At 35.5% G+C, this 17,520-nt stretch overlaps 2 protein-coding genes across 4 annotated transcripts in view; one reads left to right on the forward strand and one right to left on the reverse strand.

Annotated features, from left to right (window-relative positions):
- UHRF2 (ubiquitin like with PHD and ring finger domains 2) overlaps window positions 1-14,838 on the forward strand; it is an 80,495-nt gene extending 65,657 nt beyond the window's left edge. The window contains exons 10-16 of one of the 3 annotated variants that reach the window (XM_032676832.1): window positions 6,846-6,952; window positions 8,999-9,161; window positions 9,682-9,819; window positions 10,623-10,746; window positions 11,149-11,312; window positions 12,036-12,134; window positions 13,697-14,838. In XM_032676832.1, coding sequence (XP_032532723.1) covers window positions 6,846-6,952; window positions 8,999-9,161; window positions 9,682-9,819; window positions 10,623-10,746; window positions 11,149-11,312; window positions 12,036-12,134; window positions 13,697-13,843 — 942 coding nt within the window. In that variant the 3' untranslated portion in view covers window positions 13,844-14,838. Of the gene's footprint in view, window positions 1-6,845; window positions 6,953-8,998; window positions 9,162-9,681; window positions 9,820-10,622; window positions 10,747-10,939; window positions 11,035-11,148; window positions 11,313-12,035; window positions 12,135-13,696 lie in introns of those variants that run through there. The other 2 variants (XM_032676833.1, XM_032676834.1) reach the window with 2 other exon arrangements.
- A 34-nt stretch (window positions 14,839-14,872) lies between these two features.
- Window positions 14,873-17,520, reverse strand: part of GLDC (glycine decarboxylase) — a 44,985-nt gene continuing 42,337 nt past the window's right edge. Inside the window, exon 25 of the mRNA XM_032676831.1 lies at window positions 14,873-17,043. Within this exon, the coding sequence (XP_032532722.1) occupies window positions 16,900-17,043 (144 nt within the window). The 3' untranslated portion in view covers window positions 14,873-16,899. The remainder of the gene's footprint in view (window positions 17,044-17,520) is intronic.

Below are 17,520 nucleotides of genomic sequence, written 5' to 3' on the forward strand. Positions count from 1 at the left end.
ATGTTTACACAATGTGCATCCCTTCCTGCAGTTCTGGTCCACGAGGTGGAATTTTGCATCATGCATCAGGTGAAGGATAATGCAGTAAGCAATCTTTTTTTAAAACGCACATAGCTGTTAGTCATAAGGAAAAGGGCACTGAAGAAAAAAAAAGCATATGAATGGAATAGCAACAGAATATAACACATTCCTTGCCGACAGCATCTACTAGCTGCTGCAGCTGCAGTGTGTTGCTGTGAAAGAATCTGTTTCTGTTTAAACAAGTACTTGGTGTTTGGATACAGTGTCTACCCCAACCTAAGCTCTAGGACCCTAAGAACACAGTAATTGTGTCTGCAATGCTGGGATACTGCAAGCTCATTTTTTATTCTTTTTGGTGATGATACTGATATCTCCTTATTTCTGCTGCTGTAATTATTCAATTCAAAATATTTAATTACCATTTATTGGATCCTTTGCATGTCTTTTCAGTTCACCAAAGTGATGTTGTGACCATTTGTTTTTGTGGACACCTACATATTGTCATATTTTAGATGACATAAATAATTTTGAAGAGGCATTGTTGGGGAGAAATATTGCAGAAGATCCCTAAAAATTTCTATGAATGTCAGCTTTTTTTCTATTTTCTAAATTAGGAATACAAGGGATTTTTTTCCCCCGGGTACATTATTGAAATCAGTTTTTCTTCTGTTCTTTTTTCATATACTAGATTTTATTTTCCATTTTACTTCCATTTTCCATGGGGGTTTTTTTGGAAAATGTTGAGAATAAACTCGTATAAGAATATCCACAGAAAAATCAAATTCTGTACTTATAAGTATCCTAAGTACTGTATCTAATTTCACAAATGAAAGTTTCAAATAAAAATTCAGGTAAAAACCTCTGATCACATCTGTTCACCTTAATGTATGAGCACAAAAACAGAGAGGTGACTCTTACTTGAATTACAAAAGTACTTCTGTATAATTTTTTACAAAACTGAGAAATAAATATATTTTGGAGTATGTATATACATATACCTATATTTTTAATATTTGGGTGTACTGGAGTGCTTAGTAACAACAAGTTCTACCAGTTCGGTAAGATCTGCCCTTGAGGTTGAGAAGGGTATAGCTTACAAAATGAGCATCGGGTGAAAGTTTTTTGCACATGAAGCTATTCCTCATTCCTAATTACATGCATATAAAATATTTGCACATTAATCTCTCTCCTGAAAATGTTTAACCTTAAATTTTAGCGACAAGTTACATGGCTTACATGTAGTTAGCTTTAGAGTCTTGAATATGTTAATGTTGCTGATCTCCTGGTATTGCTTTGATAATAACCGTAATAGGAACAGTAGTTGAAGAAATTGAGAAGTCTTTTAGTAATTTAAAATTTAAGAATTATTTCAGAATAGACTATCATTTAAAGACTAGATACTGGACATAAGCAGTGATTGTGCAATCACAGTGTTCATGATGAAAGTATTTTGACTTGTCGGCTCATCAAATCAGGTAGATAAAGAAATTTAACTTTTGTATTGAAAACTTGCTCTCTTGTGTCTTTTTTTTATGTATCAGGGTTAAAACTGCTCTTTATTTTCGAAAGTTTCAAGGTTCATGTTGCTGCTGGGTTGAGGTAGTGTTGTAAAGATGGTCAATTAATTGTGTGATGTGCTTAGTTTAATCCAAAGAAAGATTATTTCTTCCTAAAGTGTGTTGCATATAGGATCATATGAGAAATCTCTGGACTGAGATTCAGAATCTCTTGGAGAATAATACTTGCTGTGATCATTCGCATCTTCTTAGAAAAGATTCTGAGAGTACAAAAGAGAATGACTCTAATGACTCAAAAGAGACCCCAGGCAATACACTCATGGTATAGGTCCATTGATATTTTATACCAAACCCATCCAGTACCTGGAACGTAGCACCCACAAACCACTTCATGAAATGAATGTCAAATAGAAAGTGCGTGTCTTTTAGCTTTTCCATGCCTTGCTTTAACTAGGACTAGAGTAGACTAATTAAATTAGTCATACAGATTACAGGATTTTTTGCCCTCAGAAAAACAGTCAATTTGTCATCTCCAACCAAGAGTCAAAGATAATTGTAATTAAAACATGTTTCTCTAAGAACTGTTGTATCTCCTAAGTAATCTCCCACCACAGAAAAGTATCTTTAACCTGAAGAGGCTTTCTGTCTATTGTATCTTTGGTGAACTTGGTTTGAAGTCAGAACAGATTTTGAATGGAGCAAAAAATAATTAATTCAGACAGAGTAGCCTGAATTTTACATATAAATGATTGGTTTAAAGGTCTGGTAGTCCACCATTTTGGCACTGAACATGAAAATGAGTAAGAAAGACCTCAGAAAGTGATTCACTTACAGTAGTTATCTAGTACTTCCATTTTTTAAAATGTTGCCCTACTTTCATTACCAGTTAGCCACCTCCTGCTGTTTCCTACTTTGAAGCTGTCTTTGTTATGGTTCAGACATGTATATTGACAAACAGTAAAATGGTCAAATGTTTTCATTGTGGTGGAATGTGCCATGATGCTTCCACGTTCTTGCTCTTAGAGGTGGTTGTAGGGAAGACTCGGAAAGACCGATTATGATATATTCAGACTTTGAACTTAATGCAAGGGGTTTTTGTTGATTTATAAATGAAATTTATAGTCTTTTCAATTGGCACCTTTTACTGCAGTGCTAAACCTTGAAATTATCAAAAAAAAATCAAACAATGAACAGCTAGACCAATTCTGTCAGCACTTACATGCATACAGACTTGTGAGACTTTATTGGAGATGAATGGTGACATAATTCAGTGTCAGATATCCCTACTACTAGGAAGGAAAATGCTTCAAATGTAGTTGTGTGATAGTTAATATTTGACTTGGATTTAATAACTTCATTTAAAAAGGCTTAGTGCTTTTTTGTTTTGCTGTGTCATATTAAGCAAACTGTTAGCTTCATCGCATTTTACTGAGGTGAATCTGAGGAATTGAGGGGTTAATGAAGTGATGATATTTGGAGGTTTCTTCTATGAAAAAATCCAGTAGGACTTTTTTGTTTTCATTCAGACTAAAGGTTGAAGCTTATCTCGAAAATCTGTTTGTGTTTGTTATAGCTTATTGTGATAAATGCAGTTTTGCAGTATCTGTTAAGACAAAACTTTGAAATCTGAGTGTAATAACAGAGGTGTTAATGGAAAGAGAAAATAATTGAGAGCTATCTTGAGATAGATGATATTTTAGTAACTTGAAATTGTGAATGCCCATGTCAGCTGTTGCATAAAAGCAACCCATAGAAATAATGTGGTCATACAATTCAGTGGGATTCAAAATCTTACTTTCTTTATTCTACATTTCTTTGTTAAACTTGCAGCTGATTGTATAACAAAATTGGATAGTGCAGGATGATATAATAAAACTGACTGTTTATGCTGTCTGTCTGAGGCTGACTGGCTTATAGAATTAAGAGCTTCAGGCTCATATTCCACTCACGCACCTCAGTATGAGATACCAGGTCGATGCTACTGTGGCTGAAATTCATTTGCTCTATAATGTGATCAAACTTTACAAATAGGACAGTTAAGAAATAACTTTATGGACATAGCATAAGAAAAAGAGATATACAGAAGATATTAAGAGCAGATAGGATAACAAAGTTCTTACTAGCTGTTGAAAGACAGTTTTGGTGCAAGAAAGTGGAATTAAGCTGTAGAAAGCAGAAGAGAAATGGCACAATTATGTATTTCAATGTAAGAAAATAGGGAGAAGGTAGGAAGAAGGGAAGGGAAGACTATTTCGATAGGCTATTTTGTTTGTTAACAAAGAACATACAGACATCAGTAATTCCTTTTGCCATATGTTTTCTTTAGCTGTTGGACCATTGTCTTCAGATCTGCTTTCTGATCCTCTTGAGAAAAAAATAGCTTTATGCATCTCATACAGGCTCTTAGTTGAACATTGTTGTAGGTGGTAGGAAGATCCTCTATTGTCTGTAGATAGATTCAGAACTCAAAGCTATTAAGAAATTGTTTTAATGAGTCATTACTCTCAAAAGATCCCAAATAATAAGCTGTGAATATTCCTATCATACTCTTACTTTCAAAGTAAAATATTTTAAGCCTCATGGAAGTAGGTTCTATAGGTCTCCTATTATGTCTCCAGACTACCAGTGTCCCTGTTTCACTTCTGCTTGTCTTGGGCTGCATTCATATCCACATTTATTCTACTCAAAGAACACTGGGTCTGTGCATCACTTACTCTTACCATTTTTGATTTCCATTCTCTACAGGCGCTTAGGAGTTTTCTTCCTCTCCGCTTAAGAGTTGCTCTTACATCAGAGGTTCAAATGTCCTCCCCATTTCCCTTCATCCAACCTAGTTCAGCGCCACAATCTCTGTCATTTTTCTCCAATTCTAGGAACTGTGTCTTTGTTTCCTGCAATCCTTTTTGGGTTTTTTAGTATGTCTGTTGGGAAATAAGGGAGTGTTGTTCTTCTGGAAAATAAATCAGAAGTGACTCCATCTTATGCTGGAGGATGTTAAAAGATGTCATCTTCTTGTAATTTGACCTGTAACATTTATGCTCCATCATTGTTCCATTTATCCTCCCTCTACCTTGCCCTGGATTTCCAGTTGTTTACTTATACACAGAGCACTTAGATAAATAGAGAGAAGCAAATGTAAAGTATGAAGTGTGGAATATGTTCAAGAGCTGAGCATGAATGCATAGGCCTTCTATTCATACTATCTCTTCAAGCCCAATGTTTTCTGTTTGCCTGTGGTTAGAGTACCACCCAGAGAACCACACAGTGTTTTTCTGAAGATGTTGGAAGTGTGTTGTTTTTAGGCAATTTACATTTAACCCATTTTCCATAGAAGTGTGTGCCAATAGGTAATAATGAACACTGTTGCATTTATGCATTCTTGCTTGAGATTTTTAGACTTAAATCTGTAGCGGTTTGTCCTTGACTTAGGTTTGTCTGTTATGCCTAAAAATAAGTCTATTCAGTACTGTCTTCTCATGAAGATTTTATCAACAACCTGATTGTTGATAAACAAAACAGTTTGTCAAGAACTTTCCTGTCTTGTAAATAATTTTCTCTGTCTTGCTTGCGTATGAAGTATTTCTGTTGTCCCTGTATTTTTTTTACATTCTTATATATATGTTGCAAAATTATATGTTTCAAAATTATATTCCACAAAGAGGGAAAAAGTCACCTTCCAGTTTCAATTTATTTCTCTTTGTACATCAAAAAACTGCCTTAAAAGTCTTCTCCTCTCTGCAACACCATTTCTTTATTTGTTATGAAACTCAAGTCATTCTGGAGTCATGACCTCCAAGATACGTTCTCTGTTTTTCTGAACTTATCACAAGCTTCTTATTCATTGTCAAAATGCAATTTGTTTGAGTGGGTGTGATACATCAAGCATAGCCATTCTTGTTGATATTATTATCATGATCATCTTTCTGTGATCTGTGCATTGTGTTTGCCTTAAAAGTCACTGAAAAATTAAGCATACTCTGTGATTAATTCCAGTTCTGTGATACTTTATTTTATGCAATTTATTTTATGCCCTTTCTCAGTAAACATTTCCTGCCTTGTTGGTCTTTTGAAGTTGTTTCAAATATTGTCCTCATACGATATCATCCCTATTTCAGTGATTTTTTAGAGACTTATTTAGCAGAATGAGTAGACTACTCTAAGAAGGGATATACCAGAGTTTATACATGTCTTTGTTAGAGTATACTTTTTAACTTCATAGAACTTGCTTTTTATTACGTGCAGATAATTGCAGCTGAATTTGTGTTAGGTTTTTCCCTACACAGAATAAAATGAACAAAATTTCTATAATTTATCTATGGCCTAGTTCAAACAACATTTCGCTTTCTAATTTTCTCTTTTTCTGCTGTTGTCAATCATAAAATATCTGTAACAATCTTGCACTGAATCCTAAATAATGTCGGACTTTTAATAGTGGTAAGAAATTGACTGAATTTTACTACTGCATACATGTTCAGATTTTTGCTATAAAAATTCATATGGATGTTGCTTTCATATTAAGTGTTTATCTTGTACAATTGCTACGTGCTTTGTACAAAATATACATCTCCAAAGAAATAACATATTAAATATATATATAGTGTGTGTATATATATATTTCTAGAAATATATGAATTTGCCAGGAGTAATAGGAGTTTCTCTGACAGAGTTCTTACAGAAAGTAGGAATACTGGCTTTGCTTATGTGTATTTAGATTTTGACTTTTTATAGTTCATGGTAAAAGATTTTATCAGCCTACCTTTAATTTCATGAAAGTTCTATGTAGGAACTATAGTACAGAATTACATCAGCTTACAAAATACAAATCTAAATTAATTTAGACTCTTCCTGGCATTACTATTTCATGAAAGCACCTGCCTTGTAAGGTGGTGCTGTATGTACTTATCATCACTTAGCCCCTGGCACAAGCTGAAGAGATTGAGGTGATCTGTCCAAGGTATTTATTATGTATTTTACAAACAGGATATCTTGTTAACTCATAGAAAGCTCTAGAGCAAGTAACCACTTGCTAGAATATGTTCCCTTCCTCAGAATTTTTTTTCTAAAATAGCTTTTTAAAAAATGAAAAAGGCAAGGGTTTTTTTTGTAGGAATTTTTTGGTGAATAGGTTACATCTAGACCATTAGCTTTGTGCTGGCACAGCTGCTTTAGGACAGTGAAACTGAAATTGAAAACAAATTTTTCCATGCCTTGGATTATAGTTAGATAGAACAAATGAAGTTGCATTTTTTTTTAAATTGAGTTACTTTACTTTAGAGTGTTAAACCGAAGGATAATATTCTTGCACAGGATCGAGGAGATGAATTCACTTACACTGGGAGTGGAGGGAGAGATCTATCTGGCAATAAAAGGATTGGAGAACATTCATTTGATCAGACATTAACCCACATGAATAGGTAAGTTTTGAAGATAAAATTTAAAAATATTCCAAAACAAAGAGCTGGGTTGTAGTGCTTTAACTTAAAACTAACATTTTGCTATATTTATTCATGCCTGTACATGCTGCATTTGTAAACAGTGATGCCTCTTGCTACTAAGAGGCATTTTATCAAGCATTATGTTTTGTTGATTTAAGGAAACATGGCACCTCAGTGAAATTGCTATATTGCTGCTGCAGCTTGTAGTCATGTCTCTTGGCTGAAATTGTGCTACAGTCACCTTTGGAGGATTCTGTTTTAATTTAATGAGAAATTTGTCAAAACTCTTGAGCAGAATTTTTCTAGTCTGGGTGTTTCTTTTTTTAAAGTTTCTTCTCCGGTGAGTAAATCAATTATAAATTTAAGAAGGAAGAAAGCGTGTTCATTTTCCCATGATAAAAGAAATCTTTTGTATTTTGCTAGCCCTTTCCTCCATCATATTTCTCTATGACAAGCAAGGAATTAGAGTGTTGCTTTATCAAAAACAGGTGCTTGAAAAAGAAAATACATATCCAAAAGATGAATTAGACATCTGCTTGAAGTGTTTTTCCATCCTCTAAAAGCCTGCCTGAACAAAGAGTTCTTCATCCTTTTCTATTTCTAGGAGCATAATCTATTATACAACTGACCTCTGAACACCTGTAGGATGTTGAGTGTCACTGAGACCTTTTCTTTGCCAGATCTGCTTTTAGATATATTCTGCTGCTCTCAAGCAGGCTGAAGAGAGATTCTTTCAAGCTTTCAGTGGTGCTTAGAGGAGAGAGAGAAAAAGCCTGATTTGGCTGCTGAGAAAGGAAGGGAGGGGAGGGAGGGAGGAAAGGAGGGATGGAGGGAGTGAGACGGGGGACATGATGTGAACAAGGAACGAGGAGGGAAGGAAGATGGAAATAGGTTTAAGCAATTGGTTTATAGGCATATATAGTGAATAGAGCAAATTTGTTTCAGAAAACTGGACTCAGTGTTAGCATTTCTGTGCTCTTAACAAATGAGAAATCCACTGTCAAAACTTGCTGCTTAGCTTTGCAGGTATTAGTGCATGTGGATTATAACAAGTCTCATTTACTGATTTTGATACAAGTTTTCAAGCACTTTGATACTGAAAACTATAATGATTCCATATAGTTGAACCAGTATTTGTTTTGCTTGTCCAGATATTTTTCCTTTTTTAAGTTTTTTTTTATAGGAGAAACATTTTTAATGTTGGAGTAGTGTGCTTGTCTCTTACTTTTCTCTGCAGTGTGGGTTCTATACTTGTACCATGTTTGCTTATAAACCATATTATTTCTTCTGTTCTGAGATCCATCATTTGGGTTGAGGCTGGTTCTGAAGAGTTTTCAGTCCCTTTGAATCAGCCTGTGGTAGTAGCAATACTGTTCACTGTGGCAGCTTGGTCTAGTAGGTATTCATACAGTCTTGCTCCAGGTTTCCAGAAAAGGGTCTTCATGGATAAAGGAGTTTGCTTGTCCTTGAATTGGCTACTGTGATTCTAAGTCCTACTCTGAGGCATTATATGTATTATGTGAGAGATTTATGGTACTTAGAGCTTTTTTGAATGGTTACTCTGTACTTTTTTTCTCTACAGTGTTTTTCATCATATTCCTTACTTTCATGTACACTTAAAAAGCTTTAATATCTGTTGATGGGGAATAGCAGCAGAGGAAGTTTGCCTTTTGTTAAAATTTTAATTTCCTCAATGCTATTTAGGAAGGGATTATTTTTGAAAGTGAAGAATATTAAATCTAAAAGGATTGGTTTGTTTAATTTAGCAATTTCAGATGAGTTTTCATCTGAAGCTTGACACTAAAATATTTTGAGTTCCCATCCTTTTTTCTCACCAATGCATTGTAGCTGGGATCTCATTGCTCCCATCAGTTCTGCAGTTGTTAAAGAGTATTCTGCAAAGTTCTATACTGCTCAATAAAGCATAATTAGACAAGGGAAATGCATATGACTTAATTACACTCACTCTCACAACTCTGTTGTGTGCTGCAGTCTAGTATATGAAGATTTTAAATGTCTTTCTAGGGCATTGGCCCTTAACTGTGATGCCCCACTGGACGACAAAAATGGAGCAGAGTCAAAGAACTGGAGAGCTGGTAAGCCAGTCAGAGTAGTGCGCAGTTCAAAAGGACGGCGAATCAGCAAATATGCCCCAGAGGAAGGCAACAGATATGATGGCATTTACAAGGTATTCTGATTTCTACCACATAAAATTCTTCTTCAGCTGTTTTAAATAGTCTCTTATGCCTTAGAATGCAAATTTTTCATTATTACTTAAAAAAAATAGTTCTTTTTTCTTCACTATAGCTTTTTAGCTCTGTCTTATTCTGCACAGAACCAAAATGAAATTATTCAGGGCAGTGATAATAGAACATAATCTGTAATAGGATATACAAAGTTGAATATGTAAGCTACTTTATATTATTCCCTGGAAATCAGATTATTTCATTATTTCCTCACTCCTTCTGACTGTATCCCAGCCTTTTGTGTGTTTAATGACTTCTTAGTGTCTGAAATAAATGAGTTGCCTTTTAAGAGCATTGTATTTATCAAATATACAAAAATTTCCTACCTGAGGGAAGAGCTGGTGTATAATAGCAATGTGCAAATCAGTCTTCTCATTTCTTCTTTAACAATTAAAGTATGACAATATGCATATGTCTTGCTTGTTGATAAAATAATGGCAGTAATTTTATATTGTTCTTTAGGTGGTGAAATATTGGCCAGAAATTGGAAAGTGTGGATTTTTAGTTTGGCGCTATCTTCTGAGGAGAGATGATGTTGAGCCTGCACCTTGGACTTCAGAGGGAATGGAACGGTCAAAGAAACTGGGCCTGAGTGTACAGGTTTGTATCAGGACTCACAGAGTTTTTATTCTTAGTTCCAATAAACAAATTCCAAAAGTAGAAATCAGCTAAATTAAAGCCCCATTTTTTTTCTTGTACTTCACAGTGGCAAGTTTTAATACTAAAACCCATTACAGATTATCTGCAGAGTGAAAGAATCCTGAAGTAGTGACACAACACAAGGAATTGCAGAAAGATAAAACTTTCTGCCTTAGCAGTAAATTGCTTTTGCATATGTGAATTGGAAAATCAGAATTTGAATCCAATTTTGGGATCCTTAGGATGGAACTGATTTCGAAAAGTGACTAGAGTCTGTCCGAGGGAACTGAAAAACCTGTGCATCTTCATGTATTTTTCTCTTCATTTGACTGAGAAGTTTGTGTACACAGTATATTTTAGGCACAGAAGTAGGCTGACCCATGAAGATTTGGGCATTGCAGAATCAATGAAAGATGGCAAGAATTAACATCTATTTTCAGCAAGGCAGTGGCATATCTTGCAGCATACCATCATCTTCAAGTTTGCCTAACTGATTTGTATAATTGTAAGGACACAGATACGGATATTAGGTTCTGCTTAATGCAGTTGAGTCTGGATTAGATTCTTTGACTTGATTACACTTTCTTAATGATAGATACTAATTTAAATGTTCTCTCCAACATATAGGTTTTTAAAATTATTTGGTAATTATTTCACTATATGGTCACAGGGCTTTAAGGTCTTCTAGAAATTATTATTTTTGGTATTTGGTTATTCCTGTATGTCAGTAGTTTTTGTTTTTAATCTCTGCTTTTTAATTTTAGTATCCAGAAGGTTATTTGGAAGCCATGGCTAGTAAGGAGAAGAAAGATAAGGTTAAAAAGCAAACAGTGAAACAGGAGCCAACCAGCCAAAGTAATGGAAACCAGAAAAGGACAATTGATGATGGTATTTCTTTGTACTTTTTTAGCATTCATCAGCAAAGTCTGTCGTGTTGTTACTACTAAACCATGAAGTCTTTGTGGAAGTGTGAAGTTGTTTGGAATTCTAATGTAAATTGATAAGCACACGCTCTGTAATTAAGTAGTAGTGTAGGAGTCTTATCCTTTTTACTACTCTTACTGTGTTTTTTTCTCTTAAGCTCTGTAGAAAAATGAACATTCTTCTGTGCCACTGTGCTGCAGTCCAAACAATGCTGAACAGTATGAGCTGGAGTAGGAATTTGCTTGCCGCATTTCATGAATGTAATCCATGTTAATCCATGTTTCCTTCTAGAACAGTTTTGTCTTCCCTTTTATTAGTTCAGACTAACACTCTCTTGTTACTGCATCTCATGGTCATCATCTTAAGCAGGTATAGAGGAGCCTGCAAATACACCCAAAGCCATGAGGATGGGAGATGGAGGGAAAGGAGAAGCTTTCCAGCTGACCCAAGAGCAACAATGGCTGATTAGAGAAGACTGTATGAACCAGAAACTGTGGGATGAAGTACTTGCTTCTCTTAAGGAAGGACCAGTATGTTTGTTGCATGCACAATTTCTAATGTTTGCCTTTTATTTATACTATTGGGAGGAACCTTCAGTCCCTCTTAAAATGTAATTTGCTTGTTGAACTTTTGCTAAATACAGACTGTATTTAGCAAAACCTTATCATTACTCAGGCTTACATTTCAAGAAAATAAGCCTCACTTGTGCCATTTGCTATTTATCAGTTTACGCCTGCATAATAGAGATCTTTTGCTCAAAAAACATTCTGAAGTTAAAAGTAGCTTTTTCTTTCTTTTCATTTTTGAAGAGAGCATGTTTTCTCTGAAATGATAAATGTATTTTTATGTTATGCTGATGTCAGAAATGAGACGTAAAGAAAGATGGTTCTAGTCACTACTTTTTGTTTAGGCAGAAAATTTTATGACCGGTTGCCCAGAGAAGTTGTGGGTCCTCCATCCCTGGACATTTTCAAGGCCAGGCTGGGTGGTACCCTGAGCAACCTTGTCTAGTGGAGGGGTTGGAGTAGGTGTTGTTTAAGGTCCCTTCCAACCCCAACCATTCTATATGATTCTTCCATTTTTGAAAAAGCAGGGAAATTAAGCCATTGAAGTCCTTATTCCTGATTACTTTCAGAAAGCTGTGCTCATAAAGGATTTAAGAACTTCTGGAAGTTCATCATCTTTATGTAAGAAGTGGCATTTACAAGAACTGTAATGGAGTTTGTCTCTTTTATTCCTTTGCCCTACATCAGAATTTTCTGAAGAAACTGGAACAATCCTTTATGTGTGTCTGCTGCCAGGAGCTGGTTTACCAGCCGGTGACAACAGAGTGCCTCCACAACGTCTGTAAAGTAAGAATAAACTCTGCCTTGCTCTGGGCTGTTTTCTTGGCTCTGAGACACCAGTCACCAAAACCATATGCCTTTTAGAAAAACAGTAATAATTGCCTAACATTCTGAGCAAAAACATGCAACAAGTTTCCAGTCACTGTTTGCTATGTAGACTTTATTCTTTGTGATAAAGAATGGATGTCTGTTTTGCATAGTTCCTGATAGACATAATGAGTGAGGTTTACCATTACTGTCATGCTTTTGTGATCAGTGGAGTACACTAGGAATTGGTTTGGCCCAGTGGTTAGATGTTGGCACAGCATCAATAATTTAATTTTACATAGGTAAAGAATAAAAGCAGATTTTACAATTGTTTAACTCTCTTACTAAAAGTTATGAAAGGATGCAGGGTAAATACAGGAAAATTATTTGGATTTATTCAGAGAAAGTTATCTTGTTATTCTTGGTATTGGTTATGTTTGGTAGGAGGGCCATAGAAGTCAATTTATTACTCATGTGTCTTAAAATCTTGGTCAGTTGGATATAATGTAAGGAGTTTGGAGTAAATTTGTACTAGAGTTAATTTTTGTAGCACTGGTGTGTACAGAATCATTTGCTGAATTGTGCATATTGAATGGTACCTGCCATACCTAGTAGTATTTCTACCTGAGAGCCTAAAAGAACTCCAGCTGTTATCATCTTAGTCCGTATTTGATAATGTGAGTTTGCTGTTCAAGAAGGTATGTATCACTCCAGTAAAAATCATGGTGTTGTTATGCATGGCCTGCACACATAGAATGATTATGTCTCCTTAAAAAAACATAAGATGTATTTTGAAGGAGTTAATATTTAGAATTACGGACATTGGAAAACCGTGGGGAAAAAAAAAGAACAAAAAGCTACACAGCAACATACCCAGAAAGCACAACATTTGAAGATGTCGGTAAATATTCGTGAATACAATATAACATCTAGTTAAAAGTTGTAAGGAATAGTTTGATAGTAAGCTGCTATTGCTGTTTGAGCACAGATCTGCCTGATGAATTTCTGATACTTGGCTCACATGCTTGGGCTGTCAGCAGTAACATAGTAAGGATGATAGCACAGATGCTAATGTGCTAGAGATTGTATTATTCTACATATATCTGTAAGGCTTAACTGAAACTATTCTGATGGGGTAGATGGAAATTGTTACGTAAACAGTATACCTAATGTATTGACCTTCCTCTTGAAATTAAAGTCTGGAAAACTGTAGCGATCTGTGAAGCCATCTATAAGGAAGCTGAAAATCAGCTGTGAATCACGGGAAGGCACTCGTGGAAATGAAGGGGAAACCGCAGTTGTGATTCGTTTTAATTCCTCCCAAGCTCAGTGTTTCACATCCCAGCAAAGAGAACAGTTCCTTTGCTAGGACATTTTAGTCACAGAGGCAAAGCCAGGCACCAAAGGGCTTGGCAATGACTTCCCTTTTTCTGGTAGTACAGCAGATTTTGGTTAACAGTGATTCCTCAGTTTCTGCTGGTTAACCTGTTGGTGTAAAACGAAGTTCTCACAATTTATTTCTCTGTCTTTGTATGTCTCAGAGTTGTTTACAGCGCTCCTTCAGAGCTGAAGTCTTCACCTGCCCTGCCTGCCGCTATGACCTGGGAAAGGGCTACACCATGGTCCCCAACAAGATACTGCAGACACTACTGGACCAGTTCTTTCCTGGTTACAGTAAAGGACGATGATGTGCTCAGATCCTTCTGTACTTCTCCCAGTGACTTTATAGACAGTAAAGGAGAATAAACATGGGAAATTCAACAGTGGACCAGCCAGGCTGATGGGACTCAACACATTGTCACATTTTGAAGCAGCTAACCCTCCTCCCCTCATAGCCATTTTTTGGTGTTGTGAGAACTCTAATTCTCAGCTGTCTTTTAACATCAGCGGTAGTTTTGGCCAGTTAACAAATAGTTTTTAAAGAAAAAAAAAAAGAAAAAGGAAAGCGTCAGCTCTTACTGGCCTAGCTGATGCTTAATTTATGATTTGTTTTTTTGTAACTACCTCAGGACAGAGGAAAATAAATTGTGTTAAACAATGTTGGGGATCAAAAAAAGTTAGTGACGTTTTAGCTACACACTGCCTCCTAAATCTTAGTTGTGCCTGGTCCATGTGGTTTGATTTACAAAAAAACCAATCCAATAACAAAACCCAAACCAAAAGAAAAACCCACAAAAAACCAGGAAAAAGAAACAGAGTCAGCACTTAAGCCATTTGGATTAAATAACAGCAAATTCTGTGGTGTGCATAATCCCTTTTTTGTCTTTTTCTTCTATTATGCTGTATTTTTTTGCAAGAACAGGCTGATTTTTAGTCTATTTTTGTGAGCTTCATTGTGCTTTTCTTGTATCTTATGCAAGTTGACTACTAATGACTAATGAGAACAATATGAATGCATTGTTGCTGCATTAGTGTAAAGTGATCTGTGTTTTTTGCACTTAAAAGAGGGTATTCAAGACACTCTAGCTGTGTAAAAAATAGTTCATATAAAAAAGCCACTTCTGTATTAGTTAAACTGTATGCTTTTAGTAGGTCTTGTATTAGTGGCAGTACATCTACACGGCATTAAAGGCAGTGCTAGCTTGGAGAGGGTTCAAATCGCTTCATATTGTGATCTGAAATTTTATATACAATATATCCCCCCCAAAAATATACCTTATTAAATATTTTATGATTCAGAAAAGTTGCTAATTTTGCTTTTACTATTATCCGCTTAGTTAAGTCATGAGGTTTCTACAGAATTTATTTTTCAGATTACAAAACACTTTCTTTAGGCGGCCTTCTTATTTTTCAAACATGAAGCTTTACATTCAACTCATTTCTCAATGAAAAGAACGCTTAATTAAAAACAAAAACAGAACATAGAAACAACCACAAACAAGAAACCAACCTGACATTGATATCCACGGCCTCACTCATACTCTGTAGCAGTGGGAGCTTGTTAGTTCATGTAACAGAGTCAGAGGGAGCCCTCCCTGCACTGGTGCACTTGCTGGGAGCTGTGGTGGTAAGGCAGATTCCCACTCTAGGCATTGAGGTTGCACTGATAACTTGTAACCACAGCAGCGCTACAGGTAGCTCAGTGTTTTCTGCGGAAAACAGATGCAGTTTTACCTTTGTAAACGCCATTGCATCTGTGCAGTAAGCACATCAGACCTGTGGCTTGTCACTTTTTAGTTGAATGTTGTGAAATATTTTAGTGCTTTGTTTTCCATTTGGTAATTTTTACCAATTAATTGATGAGATAAATTTGTCAGTTTGAGATCAACAATGGGAAGTTATCTGCTTAATACAAAAATATGTAAACCAATTTTTTAATGTATCTTTCCAGTGGCATAATTGAGCAACATAAAACTGCCTTTAACAAATATTGAAGTAGCTTGACAAGACTGTGGAGTTAGATTGGCAACACAGACTGTCCTTCTGTCACTTTACAAGTTCGCAGTGTTTTTTTCATTATTTTTCATATCCTTAGTGTTGTATCAGTAGTTACTGAAAGACACCCTTTTCAGTACTAAATTTTAGAGTATAAAATTCTGATTTTCTTCACTATGTATTGAGGCGGTTTAGGATGTAGGTACAGCTTTTCACATAAAAACTGGTATCTGGCCTAACTTTCCTAAACCTTCCTGTCATCTGCAGTCTCTTTGTGTAATTAAAGTCATAGGGTAGGTAATGGAAAAGTTGCAGTCCCAAAACTTTCACTGTAAAGGACATAAAAGTACAGTACTTTAAACAGTGCAGTGAACGCTAGTGTCATTTGTGTCACTTCAGAAAAAGTTCCCAGGTGTGAATGCATGTGGATCTTCAAGAAGAGGTTGAGTAGTGGCTGGTTGTAAGGTGCAAAACTGTGCTGTCCTCTCATGGTCCAAATGTTATCCCAGTATCTGTTTCCTCATTCACCAAAATTCCTGCTTTGTGTTACCCAAGATCTAAGTCATACTAAGCAGTTCACAGTCTGTTTAAACAGGTCTTTCATGCCTTCTCCAGAATAAGAAAGGACTATATGAAACTACATGGAAAAATTGACATGACACAGAAAAATATTAAGTTTGTTACTGCCTGGTAAAATGGATCATTCCAACTCATTGAAGAAATCAGAGATTTGTTGAAATATTAATCTCTGACAGTATTTTCCTTTGTGTAGAAGCTGTTACTGCTGTGGCAATTCTTACAAATAAGAACTTAAGCTTCATAATTTCATACTGCTCTGCTGGACAAATCCAGCTGAAAAGTTCACATCCAAAACATGACAACACTTAAAATTCATACCGGTTTTATTAGCCTACTAACACTGATAGATAAAAAAATCAGTATGAAATATTAACACTTGCAATGCTAGTGGTAATATGTGAAGTAAATTAAAAACCTACTTCATAATTTTTTTTACAAAATGTAAACAATTACCCCTGCAGTTAATATTCATTAGTATTGCCTTATCTATCTGCATCTTTTCTACTTTTTAACCATATCTTCCATGCCACTTTGCAAATTGGGTGTTAATTGTTAAAACTTTAGCACAAAACAGACAAAAGGCTGAATCAAGGTAACTTCAACATCAACTGCCGAGAACAGTCACATTTTGTTTACACCTAACATACTGATTGTATTTACATTTTAACTGCGCAGTGATTCAATTAACAAACATGGTGATTATCCAAAATATACACAGTATACATATCCCCAGGAAATCAGGAAAGGATCATCCTGATGGAGTCAGAAATGCAGGCAGCTGGAAGCAGTCTTAAGAAGATGCTCTCTTCTGTTCAGAAAATGGAGATTCATAGGCATCCATTGGTGGGCAAGTGCAAACCAGATGTTGATCCCCATATATGTCATCAATGCGAGCAATTGTGGGCCAAAACTTGCTTTCAGGCTTCACAAATGGCTAAGACAGATAAAAAAACCCAACCAATCTTAATTTTTCTACCAAGTAAATCTACAAAATTATAAGCAATTAGAATTTTTAAGAATTACAAATGCTGGAAAAGTAGATTTTTTAAGTGAAGTTATCCTTCAAAGCTATTTGCAGGCCCTGAAAGTTAACAAGCTTGTATAATATAGGTGACAGTCATGTTAGAATGCTTAGATTTTCTGAAAAAGTGTAGCCATGTCCTCTAAGAAATGCTTGCAAAGAAGAAGTTTTTACGGGATAAAAGAAAACTTTATCATCCTTTGAATAGCTGGCTTACAGACAGGAACCAATGAAAAGTGCAGGAGACTACTGTGCCGTTTGGTATATAGTTACAATATAATATATAAAGCAAGGTGGCAAACCACTGGTGCAGTTGAATTCCTACTCTTTGAAACAATATGTAGAGTTGCAATTCAGTTTCAGATGCGGAAGGTTAGTTACACATTTACC

Source organism: Chiroxiphia lanceolata, chromosome Z (genome assembly GCF_009829145.1).
Source record: "Chiroxiphia lanceolata isolate bChiLan1 chromosome Z, bChiLan1.pri, whole genome shotgun sequence".
Lineage (NCBI taxonomy): Eukaryota > Metazoa > Chordata > Aves > Passeriformes > Pipridae > Chiroxiphia > Chiroxiphia lanceolata.